Genomic DNA, 14,533 nt, shown 5'->3' with positions numbered 1-14,533 from the left:
GCAGGGCGGAAGCAGTGGGCGTGTCATAAATAAAATCCACAGGCAAGGCAGAGGTGTTCTGGGCCCACCTGCTTCCTGTTACCCCGCTGCTCTGGCCCTGCCCTGTGACATTCACGGCTGTCCTTTCCCTTCCCTTTGATCTCTCATGCCAATTACCGTGACACTGTGATGTGCACCCGGATTCATCTTCCTTGTCACATGCTTGGGCCTGTGCAGGGGCTCACAGGAATCTCACCAGGGCAGGGAGAATTCCAAGCGGCGTCAGAAGAATTTAAAATGTTACCTTTGGGATAGGTTGGTTTAAGCCAGAAAATAGGAAGGTCGCCACAGAGTTCTAAGATTTTAGAACTCAAGAAGCTGTCGTCCTTCACGGGCTGGTCTACAGCCACCCAGATGAGAGAATTTTCTTCATATTTAACAGGCATGATCTTGCCTTCCTGTAAGTAAGTGAAAATGATGCACTGAACAAAGAGGGCATGGAACATGCTGCATAATAAGATGCATGTGTTGGTAAAAGATTATTTCGCCCTATAAAAACTTAATGAGTTTGGGATTAGCAGATGCAAACTAGCATATATAGGATGGATAAACAACAGGGTCCTACTGTACAGCACAGGGAACTATATTCAATATACTGTGATAAACCATAATGGGAAAGAATATGAAAAAGAATATATATCTGTACAACTAAGTCAGTTTGCTGTAAGCAGAGGTTAACAAAACATTGTAAATCAATTATACTTCAATAAAATTTAAAAGAAAACTTAATGAGAATTCTCTGTGTATACGTGTGCGCGTTCGTGTTCGCACACGTGTGCGCGCACACACACACACACACACACACACGCTCTGACGTTCTAATCTCTTCTTTCTCTAGCTTTTCTCACAATATTCCACACCCCTCATGCCATCCTGCCTTTGGATAACTCGAATGTGTGAATATGAGCGTCCTGAGTGGAAGTGAAAATTACTTGATGTCAACTTTGAGATTTAGGTTAATCTGATGTTTTTGATCAAAGGTGTTTTAGAGGAAAAGCAACTGAACGGACTCTGGAATCTGATAAAGGATAGAGGAGCCCTTCGTGTGAAGTGAAAGTCCTTTGGGGGTTTGTTCTGCCACTTCCAAACCACAATGGAAAAAGCCGGCAATTGGTTCTTTAATGTCTTCAGTTCAAAGTAGTATTTAACATAAACCATTCCTACATTTCCCAGCTATAACAAAACATATTTCAGATGTTCTCTGCATCAAGCACACCACTGAGATTTCAAAGCTAAATGCTGAGTTTTCTTCTACAGCGAGATGCTGAGAATAGTTTGATAACCTAGGAGACAAATTTATTTTGCCAGGTTGCTCCTTTCATGTATTTATTAGTTTGCAATAGGTTGTAGGTTGGAGAAATTAAAATGTTTTCTTATTTTTTAGCTAAAAGCAGCACTTCATTTATGCTTTCTCCCTCAGGCTTCTGGCTGCCTTAAAACAAGTTAAAGTCATTGGAGGTAGCTAACACTCAGGTAATCCAGTTATTTACCTTAAATTAAATGGCTCCATCCAGGAAATGAATGTTCTTTGGGTATAGGAGCTTTTAAAGGTTATACAAAACTGGGCTTCTCTGGTGGTGCAGTGTTTAAGAATCCGCCTGCCAATGCAGGGGACACGGGTTCGAGCCCGGGTCCGGGAAGATCCCACATGCTGCGGAGCAGCTAAGCCCGTGCGCCACAACTACTGAGCCTACTCTCTAGAGCCCGTGAGCCACAGCTCCTGAGCCCATGCGCCTAGGGCCTGTGCTCTGCAACAAGAGAAGCCACCGCAATGAGAAGCCCGTGCACCCACATGAATAGTAGCCTCTGCTCGCCGCAACTAGAGGAAGCCCGAGCGCAGCAACGAAGACCCAAATAAACGTAGCCTAAAATAAATAAATTTTTAAAAAAATAAATAAAATAAAAGTTATACAAAACTGATGGAAAATGTATGAGAACTAGTGGTGCATAAATCTACCCCATCACAATCTAAAGTGTGTGGGCACAGAATGGGATGATAGGAAGAATGCGTGTGTGCGCAACCTACAAGCTAGGGATGTTAAATAAAAAGTGTATGATGTCAAATAAAAAGTGTATGGCACATACTTTCAGCTGCTGACCCCATTTCCTTCCTCCCTCCCTTTCCTTGCAACCACAATCCTGCTTTTGTTGGTGGCAGCAATCTGCTGGCCCCAGGGGAGACACCTGCTTTCTCAGACTCCCCGGCAGCTAGGGGTGCCCGTGTGACCAGCTCTAGACAATTCGATTCATGCTAAAGTGTGTTGCGGGGCTGAGAAGCCATCTGGCTTTTCCCGAGTTAAGGGAAGCCATGGTTGACACTACTCAGCGTCTTCCTGCCTTCCTTACTTGACTGCGTGGTTGATGTTTAGAGCTGGAAGGAAAGGACGAAAAAATCAGAGATGCTGGCCACGGAGCCAATGTCTGGGGCTGCCTACTTCCACATTACTTACTGTGGAGAAAAATCCTTATTTGTCTAATTTACTCTAAGTGTAATGTTCTGTTACTGACAGCCAAACACATTCCTAATTCCCACAAACACGCTGCCTGAATTTGGTTTTGTCCACCAGAGAATCCACCACACACCCTATAAACAACCAAAACACAAGAAAAAGCATTTACCTCTATGGCCTAAGAAAAGAATCAGGGGCAAAGATTTAAATATAAAATGATTCACCACAGTGAATTATATCTGTATTCAAAAAATTATTTTGAATTATTATTATTATTTGAAAAATGGGAAATTGAAGATACCTGTATTCAAGAACAAAACACTTTTAAAATTATAATCATATGATGACATACAATACATCCATTATAATCTACATTTTAGAAGACCTAAAGTTAAGTGAAAACAATAAGAATGTACACCAGTATAACTTCAATTATGAAAAGAATATCACACACATTTGCACATGGAGAAAATCCACCAAAACATTAACATTAGCTATCTGTGGATTATGCAATTGTGGGTGATTTTCTTCTGTATTCTTTTATGTATTTCCCAAATTTCTACAATGACAAAGTATTGCTTTAAAAAATCAGGAAAAGGGACTTCCCTGGTGGCAAAATGGTTAAGAATCCGCCTGCCAACGCAGGGGACACGGGTTCGATCCCTGGTCTGGAAAGATCCCACATGCCGCGGAGCAACTAAGCCCGTGCGCCACAACTACTGAGCACATGAGCACAACTACTGAAGCCTGCACACCTAGAACCCATGCTCCGCAACAAGAGAAGCCACCGCAATGAGAAGCCCGTGCACTGCAACTAAGAGTAGCCCCTGCTCGCCGCAACTAGAGAAAGCCCGCGCGCAGCAACGAAGACCCAATGCAGCCAAAAAAAAAATCAGGAAAAAAAACCCCACCTTGTTTTTAAAAAAATCAGAAAATGTACTGCAAACTTATGATAAGATCTCGGTCGGCTATGGTTGAGGAGTTGGTTCTTTATATCCACTCATGGGGGAAATGTCAAGAGTTATTAGTTCACTAAAGGCTTCGTAACAGAAACTGAGTGATAGGACCATTAAAAAAAGGTAATGCAAAAAAGGATGTTCAAGGTCAGAACACAGGCGGTCTCCGTCTCATTTTTAGACTCTGTACTAGTGGGTCCACACTTGTGTTCTGAAGGGCGCAGCTCATGGGGAACAAACCAGATCATGATCAGAGGAGAATCACGAGAGGGATGAAGGGCTGAAACCCATCTCACAGGATGAATGGTGGGGAAACTGGGAGTAGAGGAGATACTGAGGACGTGAGAGCCAACTTTAAAAACTCACGGGGTTGGTTTTAGCTCTTGTTTTGAGACACCTGGGGCTGCTCCTAGGAGAGCAAACAATCGGACAGTTTCCAGGCACTTTTGCTTATTCTTATTTTTCCTCAGCTGCCCTGAGGGAGCTGATGCCTGATATATCTCCCTCTCGGGGATACTGGAAAGATCAAAGTTGATCATAATAAAATTAAGAATTAAAGCAGCAGCCGTCTATTCATTATCTATCGAGTTCAGGGCCATGGGGACAGGGTGCACACTGTAGTTTGTAGGTGACAAATCTAAGGCTCAAGGAGTTGAAGCCACATCCATAGCAAGTGACAGAGCTGGGATTTGAACCCACTTTTTCCAAAGCCCATTTTTTTCCCACCCTACCCTGCCACAACTCAAATGGAAGATGAGAACGAATGCGGCTACCTCGTAAGCCCTAAAGCACCAAATAAGTGTAAGGTATTATTGTTAAATGTGTCTTTATAACTCTGTGTGCAATTCTTAACATAAATTTTTATAAAACCAAGCTCAAAGGCAAGCTATTCATAATAAATGGATGAACTATGTTTAAAGCACCTCACAAGCCTGACACATAGGAAAGGAATTCGATATATGTTGAGTAGCCTCCTTGGGCAGAACTTGAACCAGTGGGAAGAAATTGCAGAGGGAGTCACTCAGATCAACGTAGGGCAAAGCAATTAGAACTACGTCCCACGAAGTTGCCTGACACACAGGGAAGGAGCGCCCTGTTGCTGCTTTCCAGCAGAGGCTGAGGGATCAGCTGTGGTGAATTTTCAGGAGGAAATACCCCTGCTGAGTGGTGCTGAGGCTGGAGTGAGGCTTGAGGCTCCTGAGGCCCCTTTAATGAAAAGATCCTAACATGTGAAGTCCTTTATTATTTTTTTTAAAATTTATTTATTTATTTATTTTTGCCTGCGTCGGGTCTTCGTTGCTGCGCATGGGCTTTCTCTAGTTGTGGCAAGCGGGGGCTACTCTTTGTTGCGGTGTGTGGGCTTCTCATTGCAGTGGCTTCTCTTGTTGCAGAGAACAGGGTCTTGGCGCGCGGGCCTCAGCAGTTGTGGCACGTGGGCTCAGTAGTTGTGGCTCGTGGGCTCCAGAGCGCAGGATCAGCAGCTGTGGCTCACAGACTTATTTGCTCCGTGGCATGTGGGATCCTACCTGACCCGGGCTTGAACCCGTGTCCCCTGCATTGGCAGTCAGATTCCCAACCACTGAGCCACCAGGGAAGCCCATGAAGTCCTTTAAGTCGTCATTTAAAAAAATTTTTTTTTGGTTGTGCTGGGTCTTAGTTGCAGCAGGTGGGCTGCTTAGTTGTGGCATGCAAAATCTTAGTTGCGGCATGCAAACTCTTAGTTGCGGCATGCATGATCTAGTTCCCTGACCAGGGATCAAACCTGTGTCCCCTGCATTGGAAGGCAGATTCTAAACCAGCGCACCACCAGGGAAGTCCCCTTTAGGTTGTTGTAATCACTGATCAGATAGTTCCCTAACATCAGGCAAATAAGGGCCATGTCATGACCAATCTCCTTCATGTACTTTAAAATCTGTTTCTCCAAAACCTCCAATTATACTACATCATGTAAGAATGATCACTTGGAACCAATGAGTAGGACCAAAATAATTAAGTTCCTTTGGCAGAGAGCTTATGTTCTGGTCTTGAACCTATCCAGGAACTAGAGACAGAAAGGGTTGTACCTTCGATGTCTGCCCAAAGCCCTTGCTGTGTGGTGCAGGTTGGTACCCACCAGTTCAGAGGAGATGCTCTGCTTGGTCACGGTGCCCACCTCAGGAACTCGAGCTTTCACCTGTGCTTTGATGTAGCACTTCTCCCCTCCAGCAAAACGGATTCCTGTGATGCCCTAGGAAACAAAAGTTTATCCATCCATCTATCCATCCGTTCATTTATTCGGTGTATTGAGTGTCTACTGCGAGCTAGGCACCGTTCCAGGTCCTGAATACAGGGATGAACAAAACGGATGGAGTCTCTGCCCCCATGGAGCTTATCTTTTAGTGTTATTTACCAAAAATAAAAAAACAGAGATAAAGTCAGGTGGCGTTAAGTGCTATGGAGAAAAATAAAGCAGAGTGCAGAGATAGGAGTGACAGGGGGTGGTGCTTTAGACCGTGTGATGGGGAAGCCCCTGCCACTGGCTGCCTTCAAGCTGAGACAGAGCTTTTAATTGCTCCATCCATCCCCCCAAGCTCAGATGAAATGCCATCTTTCCTATGCAGCTTTCTCTGACCATCCCAGGCTAAGTGGGCTTCCCTCTCTCTGACTCCCTGAAAGCCCTCCTATCTTCATCCCTCATTTGGCACTGAGTTCTCGGGGCCCTTGCTCCTTGTGAATGTCACCTCCCTACTCAGCTCTAAGCTTGAGATCGATCTGAATGTCTTCTTTTCTGTTTTTGTTTGTTTGGTGCTCCCACAAAGGTTCTCAAAAGATGTTGGTCCAATTAATTAATTCCACCAGTTCGGATTTTTCCTAAGTTGCTGAGCCCAGAGTAAATAGTAGCTTTCTGTAACACTGGGAACTGAATTTTGCTCTTAGACCTTATCCAAGGACTTGGACGTTTTGTTTTTGTCCCCTGTGAGATATAAACAGTGTCTCCTTCTCTGCCTAGGGAACAGCCTCAAGGGAAACCCCAGCCGCAAGGCTCCAGTCTTGGCTGACAGCTGGGCACTGACTCCGCCCGCGGAGCGCATCAGGCATAACGGTATGTTCTGACCCAAGAGTGTTTACTTTCACTCTGCTGGTTAATTTCATGACTAGTGAGTGGCCAAAAGCGGTATTAAAGACCTACAAATTCTATGCCATCATAATGTAGATACCGACACAAATCTGAACATCTCAGCTGATCAGTCTTCTGTTGAACTGAGACAAATACAGAAGAAGATACAGAACTTGTTCTAACATCAACACCAAGGAGCAGGAAGAAGAAAAGCCTTTATAAACCTAGGGGCTCAGGAGTCAGCCCTCTTAAATGAAGAACGAAGTCACACGTCATTCATGCTTGAGGATATTCACGGACGGTTACACCATATGGAATCTCAGAGCCAGGAGCCCTGCAAAACGGGGTGGGTGACAGACTGGGGAAGAGAAGGAAAGGCTCCTTCTTCCTGAAGCTTCTCGTTATCCGCCTTGCGGCCTGATTGGCCACATACACATGTAACACATGTCACTTATTTCTCCCAGTGTCCCCTCTCACCCAGAGAGAGGTGGCGGCATGACCCGCCCCCCCCCCCGACCCCCCTTTACAGAGGACAGACTCCAGGCTTACTGCAGAGGGTCTCGACTCTGCACCAAAATCACCTGGAGAGATTTTACAAACACAGAGGCCTGGGCCTCTCCTCAGAGATTCCCATTTAATTGGCCTGGGGCCGTGCCCAGTCACTGGCATGCTTAAAAGCTCCCCATGTGTTTATAATGTACAGCTGGAGCTGAGGACCACCAGTTTAGGGAGAAAGAAACTTGTTCAGGGTAACAAAGTTTTAAAATAACTGAAACAGCCTGCTATGCACTGAATGTCTATGTCCTCCCACATTCCTATGTTGAAACCTAACCCCCCATGTGATGGTACCCAGAAGCGGGCCTTTGGGAAGTGATGAGGTCATGAGGGTGGAGCCCTCATGAATGGGATTAGTGCCCTTTTCCCAGAGAGCTCCTTCACCCTTCTGCCATGTGAGGACACAGTGAGAAGACAGCTGTCTGTGAGCCAGAAAGCAAGACCCTCACTAGACACGCAACCTGCTGGCACCTTAAGCTTGGACTTTCTAGCCTCCAGAACTATGCGAAACAAATTTCTGTTGTTTAAGAGTCACTCAGTCTATGGCAGTTTGTTATAGCAGCCTCAAGGGACTAAGACACAGCCTCTGGACCCAAGTTTCTTCTGTACTAGTGGCTCACAAACTTTCCCTTGTATTCCAATCACCTGGAGGACTTGTTAAATAAAATACTGTGTTGGTCCCCTCCCCGAGAGTTTCTGATTCAGGAGGTCTGGAGTGGGGGCTAAACTGTGTATTTCTAACAAGCACTCAGGTGCTGCTGCTGCTGGTGGCCTAACGAACACACTTGGTGAACCACTGCTCTCCACCATGCTATCTCTGGAAAGTCTGCTGCTCTTATTCTACTTGTAAATCTAGGGCGCATGGTTTGAAAAACAGAAGGCAGGGGAGGGGGATTACTGCCCCTCCATGTGATATGTTCTTTTAACTTCAAACTCTCATAGCCTCTGAATCTGAGATGCCAGGGAGGAAACACCATAGAGCTATTACCATATCCCCAGGGAGAGAACTGACGCTCTGGAAGGATTCACAGCCCTGAATGTGAGTGTAGTATGTATTGAGTTAGTTCTGACAGTCTACAGGCTGCACAGAAAACCGAAACCCCATAGGGATGGGCCCTGTGGGAAGGAGTTCACACTTATTAACCACCCTGTCTAGCTACACATCCATATCAAACAGCCAGACATGTTAAGAGATTAAACAGAGGGAAGGGAACGTCAAGAAAATATCCTGTTTTTGCAAACAAACAAGACCTTAGAAGCTGGTGATAATGAAGAAGTTTGCTAAAAAGGTAATGAGTGAGGATCCCAGCGATCTAACATCCTTTTATCGAGTCGGCTAATCTCATGTTAGCTGCACAATTCTTTTCTTTCTAGGGGATCTCATTTATTTCTGTGGCTTAAACCAGAAATTTCCAAGGAGGGCAAGGGGTCCTTTCCCCAGGGGGCCATTTAGAAACTTCTGAGGGAATTTTTTATTGTCACAAAAACTGGAGGCTCTCTGGGCTTTTGTTGGGTGGGGCCCAGGGGTGTCAGATCCCAACCAGCTAAGGGGGGCCCTGAAGAACGAACCACCCAGAGCCCTGGGTGAAAAACCTGATGGTAAGCATCTGTGCCTAGAACGTAACACCGTTTTACATATAAAAGAGTGATGTTTGGTATAGTCTTAATGTACTAGGACTAGAATTACTGTGCAAATGGAGAGAAAATGGTACTTTCGTTTACTGTTTGAGAAAATTACCTGGTATTTAATTTGTCAACACACACTTAGGTCAATCTGCATTTTAGGCTGTGGCACAGACAGTGACCCAAGCATATGACTTTTATGATGTTTTCTAGTACATCAGGCTCAAGTCCAAATTTTATTATAAATTACTTTCAGTTTAGTTTTTCTTTATGTTATAGTAGGGGGTCATACTGATTCTTGAAACCAATAACCTACTTACCTACCAGGTAGGTTGTGCTATCCTTCCCCACGCCCCCGCCCCCGCCCACTTTTTTCCCTTTTCCCAGCTTTTTGAATTAAAAATTTCTAATATACACAAAGTCAAAAGCGTTGTATAGTGAAAATCTGTATATATCAGTTTATTCTACCTTAATTTCTAACCAGGATTTTTGTTATATAAATGGGTCATTAGGTCTGAGAGAGTTGGCTTAAACCAACCATCACTCGTGCTATTGAGGGTGTAACTTTCTAGAAAGTAACTCATACATTATCAACAAACTTAGCTTCTGTGTTCCACAGGGTATTGACAAAGACTCTAGTCAGGCTCCTCTGGGTCCTCTGTTTACTAGGCCCCAACCTTGGGCTCTGTCTTGGTCCGTTTATTCCAGTTTTAGCAAGAATCCTGCTGAGTCAGCCTTGGTCTGATCAACCTGGATATCTGATCTCCTTGACCTGCCTGCAGCAAAAATCCTGTTATGTCAGTTTAGCAAAGAACCTCTTAGTAATTTTCCATCCACCACCACCTCCACCCTGCTCCTTGGCTATAAATCCCCACTTTTCCTTATTGTATTCGGGGCTGAGCCCACTCTTTCTCTCCTACTACAAAACCCCACTGTAGTAGCCTACCTTGAATGAAGTCCGCCTCACCTTCTTTAACAAGTGTCCTGAACAACTTTTTCTCTAACAGTGTAGAGCCTGGAGCCCTTTGTTCAGTGCTAATTCCCTCTCAGGGGGCTCTTTTTTCCCATTGGCTCTACTACAGTCTTGGTGGGGTTAGCGGGGAAGGCTGTTCACTTACAATTCAGAAACTTTCCTACTCTGGCCCCACCTGCAACTCCATTTTCTCATCTTCGCCACCTCCTGGGCTACTTAGAACTTGGGAGCAGACCTGAGCACGGGTATTGCATAGCCTTCCCTGGGCCTGGAAAGCCCTGCCCCAGCTTCCCTGCCAGTCAAAATTCTTCTTCCATTCTTCCAGACCTGACTCAACTGTTGCTGATAATGAGCAGGATCCTGTGCGGCTCCTGGGCGCAAAAGCCTTTCTGTGTCCCCTGTTTCTTTGGTTACAGGAATTAGGCATCATTCAGCCTTCAGGATCTTCCCTGAGTTCCAATGGGCAGGTTCAAAAAGTTGCTAATTAAGGAAGGGGAGGGATGCAGAGACCAGCGAGGAACAGTCAAGAAACAATAGTGCAGCCTTGGGGCAGGGTCCTGGTTCCCCATCAAGGAATACAAACAACAATATCTTTGAGCTGTTTTGCAGATACTGAAACCCCTTCCAGGTGGGAGAAGTTAACTGTGTGCTGCCCACAAGCCTGTAGACCCCAGACTAGTTGGAACCAGAAGGTTGATGATGCTGACTCCTCACCACCAACCCATCAGAAGAACGTCCACGAGCTGATCACACCCTTTTCGAACCATTACTGTAAACTCCTCACTCCCCGCTCCAGGTTGGGACACACAGTTCTGAGGGCATTAGCTCACTGTGGCTCCCTTTTCCTGGCAAAGCAATAAAGCTATTCTTTTCTACTTCATCCAAAACTCTGTCTCCAAAAATTAATGCAGTGTTGGGATTTTCAGAGACTGGATTCAGCTTCATTGCCACCTCTGTAAAACCTGCTCCATCCCCTAACTGACAGCGATGGCCTCCTCCTCTCAATGGCTCCACGTTTCTGTTCATAGCTCCGTGGCAGTGTGTTTCCCAGCCTGACCTGAAGCCACTTCTGTGTGGATGTCCGCCTCCTGGACCCAGATTGTAAGGTCCTTGAGGGAGGGGACAAGTGTCAGTCATCTTTGCATCCTCCATGCTTCGCACCATCCCTTGCACACAGTGGGCTCCAATAATGCTTCCTGAATTTGACTGACAGTTTGGAATACAGGAGAAAGTAATACTGCAGGTACCATAGTGGCTGATTCATGGGTTTTCAAAAGTTCGGGCTTATTTAAACCCATAACAGGTTCTATCCATCAAAAAAATGTTCTACTCACCAGTTCTGACTTAGAGAAATGTGGAAGCTATCAAAGAGGATTGATCAGTTTATAAAATATGTGTGGTCCCATTGGCCTCTGAGAACAAAACACAATCAATACCATTATTAGAACCAAAGGATTATAAAACAGAAATACAGGTTTGGGATTAAATTTTTTTTTAATAAATTTATTTATTTTTGGCTGCACTGTGTCTTCCTCGCTGCGCGTGGGCTTTCTCTAGTTGCGGCGTGCGGGGGCTACTCTTCGTTGCGGTGCGCAGGCTTCTCATTGCGGCGACTTGATGCGGAGCATGGCCTCCAGGCGTGCGGGCTTCAGTAGTTGTGGCACGTGGGCTCAGTAGTTGTGGCTCTCAGGCTTAGCTGCTCCGTGGCATGTGGGATCTTCTCAGACCAGGGCTCGAACCCGTGTCCCCTGCATTGGCAGGCGGATTCTTAACCACTGCGTCACCAGGGAAGCCCAGGATTAACTATTTTAAAAGGATACTCCTGATACATGCACATCTCGAGAGAGATGGATCTTTTCTTATTTAACTGCATAGCTACTTTGCATATCTTGATATTATGGCACATCCTAGGTATTCAATTTTGTTCTGGGTTGGATGAATAAAGCATGTGCGGGAGTCACATTTTATAATTTTATATTGAGCAGTGCAAAGAAAAACATGCCTTTTACCTTGTCCTCGGTCTTGCAGTCAAAGCCTTTAATAGGTCCAGAGAAATTATCCCTGTGCCTTGACCAGAACCATCTGCAAAGCTATGACTAAGCGAAACGCAGCCACGCACACATGGGGCTGCAGAGCTTGGTCCCGGGGCAGAGCCCACGCTGAACACAGCCAGCCCTTGTCATCATCAAATAATGTGTAACATCACATTATGCTCTGAGGTTACCATCTGTTTGTTATTCAAAAGGGCTTGTGAAGTGTGTTTGGGTATCAACAAGGGGAGTTCTTTCATTCGAATGAAAAGCATCTCTAGTTTTTCTCATCAGTCAGAGGAAGACAGGTCGATGAGATGTTTGCAGGCCAATAAACTATCAGAAGAGACATTATTTTCAAGAGCCTTTTTTCATGAAGTCTCACCGACTCCATCTACAGATTTAACAGGAGAGCACAAACAGTGATGCCTCTTTCCCATCTCAGGACGTGAAAGAGAGTAAGATATTTATGGTGGCCATCCAGAGAGGAGGCCTGCAGTGACACTTCGGTTCGCAGATGTCCACTGAAGCATCAATGCATGGCTTAATGTCTCCAACTGCCTGTAAATTGAATTTTTGAAAGCAAACATGTGTGCCCTTTTCAAAGGAGACTCGAAGGTTTCATCTGTAATAGACCATAGTCAGAAAGCAGGTGATACACCAGGGGAATTTCTCCATATGCTCATTTCCTGGATTAAACAGGAATTCTGAAGAATTGAGAAACATGTATAAATAGATCCCACCTGTTGTTGGCGTGATTATTAGGTCATTAAAATTTCCCTCTTCTTGACAAGTGCCACTTTCAGACCTTGCAATGTTCTAGAGGAGCTTGAGCGTTTTATTCACTGTGTTAAGAAAGCTGCTTGGAAAGAAATAGCTCTCGCAAGCCTTTCTGCCAAAACTTTTTTTTTTTAAGTTTTTAAAAAAATTAATTAATTTTTGGCCGCGTTGGGTCTTCGTTGCTGCGCGTGGGCTTTCTCTAGTTGCGGCGAGCAGGGGCTACTTTTTGTTGTGGTGCGTGGGCTTCTCATTGCAGTGGCTTCTCTTGTTGCGGAGCATGGGCTCCAGGTGTGCAGGCTCAGTAGCTGCAGCTCGCGGGCTCTAGAGCGTAGGCTCAGTAGTTGTGACACACAGGCTTAGTTGCTCCATGGCATGTGGGATCTTCCCAGACCAGGGCTCGAACCCATGTCCCCTGCGTCGGCAGGCGGATTCCTAACCACTGCGCCACCAGGGAAGTCCCTCTGCCAAGACTTTGTATAGTTCTAAGAACTTGTTTTTTTTTTTTTTCAACGCTAAGGTGTTGCTTTTTCATTTTGAAAATATAAAGGACACAGAGTGGTCCTCTCTCAGAGAGAATACGCTGCACGGTGCAGGTGGGTTAGCGGTACCATGGCTGCCAAAAAGAACAGTTCCCATTTGGATGTGTGTGAGGGGCGCTCCTTCTCCCTGAATGAGAAGTCTCCCAGGCTTGCCTGGTAAAACTCCCTAAATGCATGAAATATACTTACATTCTGGAAATCATTAACTTCAATTGCTTCTTCAGCTCCACTTCCCATTTTAAAGGTCTCCAGGTTGTTCCCAGCATCTATTTCCATTGACCCATCTTGTAATTTCCCATTGATACTCATGGTATAATGGACATTGTAAATCTGGAAGAGAACATCAGAGTTAGTGATGCCTCCCTTTTAGAGCAATTCAGGGCTTATCTTTAGATCTGCAGTATATAAAGTAGCCTTCCTATTTCTCAGCGATACACTGAATCATCCTTAATAGTAAGGATGATTATCTTAGTTATCTGTGAGGACTTTATTCATAGACCAATCACTTAATACATGATTTCTTAAAAAATATCTTAAAAGTAAAGCTTTTGATAGTCTCTGATACTAAATCAAATAGCTCAGTGATCTGCAATCCTGGCTGCATGCAGAAGCATCTTAGTAGAATCTCCAGCTACCGTGCTTAGGTTCCCCCCACTGGACTGATCAAATCAGAGCCCGTGGGGATGGGGTGTGAGCACAGATCTTTCTTTTTCTGAAGGTCAATTCTACTCTGCAGCCAGAGTTAAGACCCATTGATGGATAGATGGAAACTGAGGAGGCAGAGGGTTAACTGGGCTGTTACCTGAACAAATCTGCAGTGGCAGGTCACTTTGAACGTATTTTTTTTTAAGTCCTTCAGTCAAGATGTGGCGTGGAGTGTGGTGTACAGTAAGAACTGCAGACAGGACTTAATATCAGCTCAAAATAAGAGGTACTCATTTTAATGACTCTGTGGGACAGACATGGCATCATAAGGCATTATGTCATGAGATGTGTGGGGAGAAGGGAGGGAGCCTTGGCATTGTCCAAGAGCACTGGCCCAGGAATCAGAAAAACAGGTGGCCACACCCCTTATCCCTGGGTCTCGGGAGTTGCCTTGAGTGTAAAACGACGAAGTGGGACCTCAGAGGTGATTTTTTTTTTTTTTATGTTGGGGGTAGGAGTTTATTACTTTATTTATCAGAAAAACAGGTGGCCACACCCCTTATCCCTGGGTCTCGGGAGTTGCCTTGAGTGTAAAACGACGAAGTGGGACCTCAGAGGTGATTTTTTTTTTTTTTATGTTGGGGGTAGGAGTTTATTACTTTATTTCTTTATTTTTGCTGTGTTGGGTCTTCGTTTCTGTGCGAGGGCTTTCTCTAGTTGTGGCAAGCGGGGGCCACTCTTCATCGTGGTGCGCGGGCCTCTCACTATCGCGGCCTCTCTTGTTGCAGAGCACAGGCTCCAGACGCGCAGGCTCAGTAGTTGTGGCTCACGGGCCTAGTTGCTCCG

At 45.2% G+C, this 14,533-nt stretch overlaps 1 protein-coding gene across 2 annotated transcripts in view; it reads right to left on the bottom strand.

Moving 5' to 3' along the window:
- CNMD (chondromodulin) overlaps positions 1–14,533 on the bottom strand; it is a 28,877-nt gene that overhangs the window by 8,912 nt on the left and 5,432 nt on the right. For both annotated transcript variants that reach the window (XM_007468597.1, XM_007468598.1), the window contains exons 3-5: positions 13,232–13,372; positions 5,559–5,672; positions 284–437 (exon numbers count right to left, since the gene is read on the bottom strand). In XM_007468597.1, the coding sequence (XP_007468659.1) occupies positions 284–437; positions 5,559–5,672; positions 13,232–13,372 (409 nt within the window). The remainder of the gene's footprint in view (positions 1–283; positions 438–5,558; positions 5,673–13,231; positions 13,373–14,533) is intronic.

This window comes from Lipotes vexillifer, unplaced genomic scaffold (genome assembly GCF_000442215.2).
Source record: "Lipotes vexillifer unplaced genomic scaffold, Lipotes_vexillifer_v1.1 scaffold479, whole genome shotgun sequence".
NCBI classification, from domain to species: domain Eukaryota; kingdom Metazoa; phylum Chordata; class Mammalia; order Artiodactyla; family Lipotidae; genus Lipotes; species Lipotes vexillifer.
The sequence above is the reverse complement of the archived record's forward strand: the minus strand, read 5'-3'. Positions and strand labels throughout refer to the sequence as shown.